Source organism: Gavialis gangeticus, unplaced genomic scaffold, assembly GCF_001723915.1.
Source record: "Gavialis gangeticus isolate Ggan-Ray unplaced genomic scaffold, GavGan_comp1, whole genome shotgun sequence".
Lineage (NCBI taxonomy): Eukaryota > Metazoa > Chordata > Crocodylia > Gavialidae > Gavialis > Gavialis gangeticus.
In genome coordinates this window covers 47,858,433-47,861,117 of record NW_017728998.1, presented here as the reverse complement: position 1 = coordinate 47,861,117, position 2,685 = coordinate 47,858,433, and the positions used below count along the sequence as shown (strand labels likewise).

The 2,685-nt window shown below is 43.2% G+C and overlaps 1 protein-coding gene across 1 annotated transcript in view; it reads right to left on the bottom strand.

Annotated features, from left to right (window-relative positions):
• The window catches only part of PLLP (plasmolipin), a 14,642-nt gene that overhangs the window by 6,461 nt on the left and 5,496 nt on the right, over positions 1 to 2,685 (bottom strand). Inside the window, exon 3 of the mRNA XM_019505305.1 lies at positions 1,041 to 1,160. Coding sequence (XP_019360850.1) covers positions 1,041 to 1,160 — 120 coding nt within the window. The remainder of the gene's footprint in view (positions 1 to 1,040; positions 1,161 to 2,685) is intronic.

Sequence of the window (2,685 nt, the reverse complement as noted above, 5' to 3'; positions counted from 1 at the left end):
TTGGTACTCAGAGTTATCTGTGTGATTCAGCAGTGTTGGCAATGAGTCGCAATGACAATACAGTAAGACCAGTTCTCAGACAACACTGTTCTTATTAATTTGAGTGGGCGGATACTTCACCTGAAATTTTGCATGTAATAGTCTGGTCTGTGGACTGTTTGGTGAGTGACAGAGTCACTCCAGCAGTGTGATGGCTGATGGGTTGGTAGTTTCATTTGTATTTTTATGCAGGAGTTACTACCCCAAGCTGCTCCCCTGACAAGCTATCAGTTACTGACCCTTTTAGATGTCTTAACAAAATTTGGGCTTGAGGAGACAGTAGTAACCTAATGATGTGGCCCAAGGAGGCATTTTATATGCATAGGAAGATAATGTTGAGACAGCCATGGGAGAAGGGAACAAGCAAGGCAACAAGGGTGGTACTTTTGACAGAGCAAAGCAGAGTGGGCAAGCAGCAGCACAGTAGGAAGTTGTGTTTTGCCCACAGAAGGCCTGAGACCATCCCTGCAGAAGGCATTCGAGACTTGAATATGGCTGTCTTGGGGTACTTGGGGTTTGATCTTTGAGTTGATGCTGAGGTGTCACTGAAATGCCATGTGAAACTTAAGGCTATGCCTGGGCTCAAACACGAGTCAACTGTGTGTTACACCAGCATCAAGGTGGCACCTGTGTTGGTGCCAGATCAGTTGTGAGGTAATACATCCTGCTAGAAAGGCACTAATGCATTGTCTCTGGTTGGCCTAGACAGGATCTCACACCTGCTGTTCTCTGTCTCCGCTACACCATCCCTTTAGACTAGGCTGCTGGAACCAGTCTGGGGAAAGACAAGTATGGGCTAGTGAGAGTTTTTTGGCCAGCAGCAAGTCCTATCCAGGAACTAGTTAACAGCAAAGCTGAGTGAGTCTCTGACTCATCTCTCTCACCCCTTTCCCCATTGTTCAACTTGGGTTTTGGATAGCTGGAAGCTGTTTGCACGGGAGTCTATCATTAACATAGCAGTGCCATGTGTGAACAGCAGGGGGGCTGCTTTTTATACTTACCGATGCTGCTGCTCTTCTGTTGTATTCCCAAACGAAGACGGAAGTTTGCTTAACAGAAGCAGAGCAGGTTATGAAAGCAGTGATGTACAGGAGGGTTGCAGCTGCATTGAATATCACTAACTGGGGAATGAAAAGAGTGTTCTGTAACAAAGGGACCATAATACATTTCCTTTTCTTCCTACTGCCTAACTCTATGAATTTACTCAGCACAATTTTAAGATGCCTTAGGTTGGACCCTTGTGTTTACTGCTTGCTTTTGAAAATGCAGACCATATGGTTATAATAATACACACACTCACCTGGCCTCTTAACAGGGAAGAGGCGTAGCAATGATTCTGGGTCCCAACAAATCTGTTCTTATGCATATGGGTAAGGCCAGGCCTTCCCATCTCTCTCATGTGAATTTTGAAAGAGAATTGGGGAGCTTCCATTTAGCACATAATTCACACTCCTGAATGACTGTGTTACAATACAATAGTGCTCTGGGCATTTTACCTGCAAGGACAGACCTGAGTTATCATGTGATAAAATCCCACTACCCATCTGTTACAACACAACCGGGTCCCTACAGGGTTAAAGATGAGTCAGTTTTATAGTACAGATGGGATTGAACCAGGTTTTAAACATGTCCTTGAAATAAAAAAAAAAGTCTTGCACTGTAAAAAACTAGAGCTAACTTCTTCTACTGGTTATAAGGAAAAGCAGAAATGTAAACACAAGATGCAGTTACACCCTGTTATAGCTGAGACTATAGGAATCTGCCAGAGTAGTGAATCCAAGCCCAGGGAGCTTGTCTACAGCTTGGTACATGTGCTGGTTAGCCACACTGGTGCAAACTGCTGTAGCAAAATGTTTGCTTTAAGCCAGATCTTAATCAACTTAAACTAAGATAAAATAACCTGTTTTAAGAGGAAAAAACATGTCTGTCCACACAGCCCCACAAGCATTCAAAGTAGAAGTCACCCAGGCAAACCTCAGGAGATTGGTTTGCAAGTCACGGATTCTGAATAGATGAGCCTGTAGGAGCTAAAAGAGACATTGTCCCACATCAAGTACCTGTGAAGTATCCCAGTTAACAGTTTGCCCTGGGCTAATTCAAGTTAATTGTCATTCAAGTTGTGTCTGTAAAGGACTGTCTCCTATACCTGTTTTAATGCAAGTCAGATCATCTGTCTGTTTTTATCCCTAGGGTGCACTTGGATCAAGTCTTAAAAGTTTTTTTTTCTGCAACCAGGAAAGCAAAGATCTTCCTTTAAAAAAAAACAGATCCTTTTTCGTATGACTGAACTGGGGCTTTAATAAAACCAAATTCAGTACATGGGTGAAAACAGACATTTGAGGCTGCTCTAGTTTAATTAAGACAAACCCTGGAATGACATTGTCCTTTTCACAGATTTATCCTAGGTCTACTTGAATTGGGCTTTTGACTGGCGTATGTGGTTTGAATGGCAATTAACACTTTTTCTGAATTTCACAGATTTCATAGACATTAGGGCTAGAAGGGACCTTGGAAGGTCATCGAATCCAGCCCCCTGCCACAGGGGCAGGAAGTCAGCTGGGGTCACAGGATCCCAGCAAGATAAACATCTAATTTACTCTTGAAGGTGTTCAATGTAAGTGTTTGAACCACCTCCGATGGCAGGCT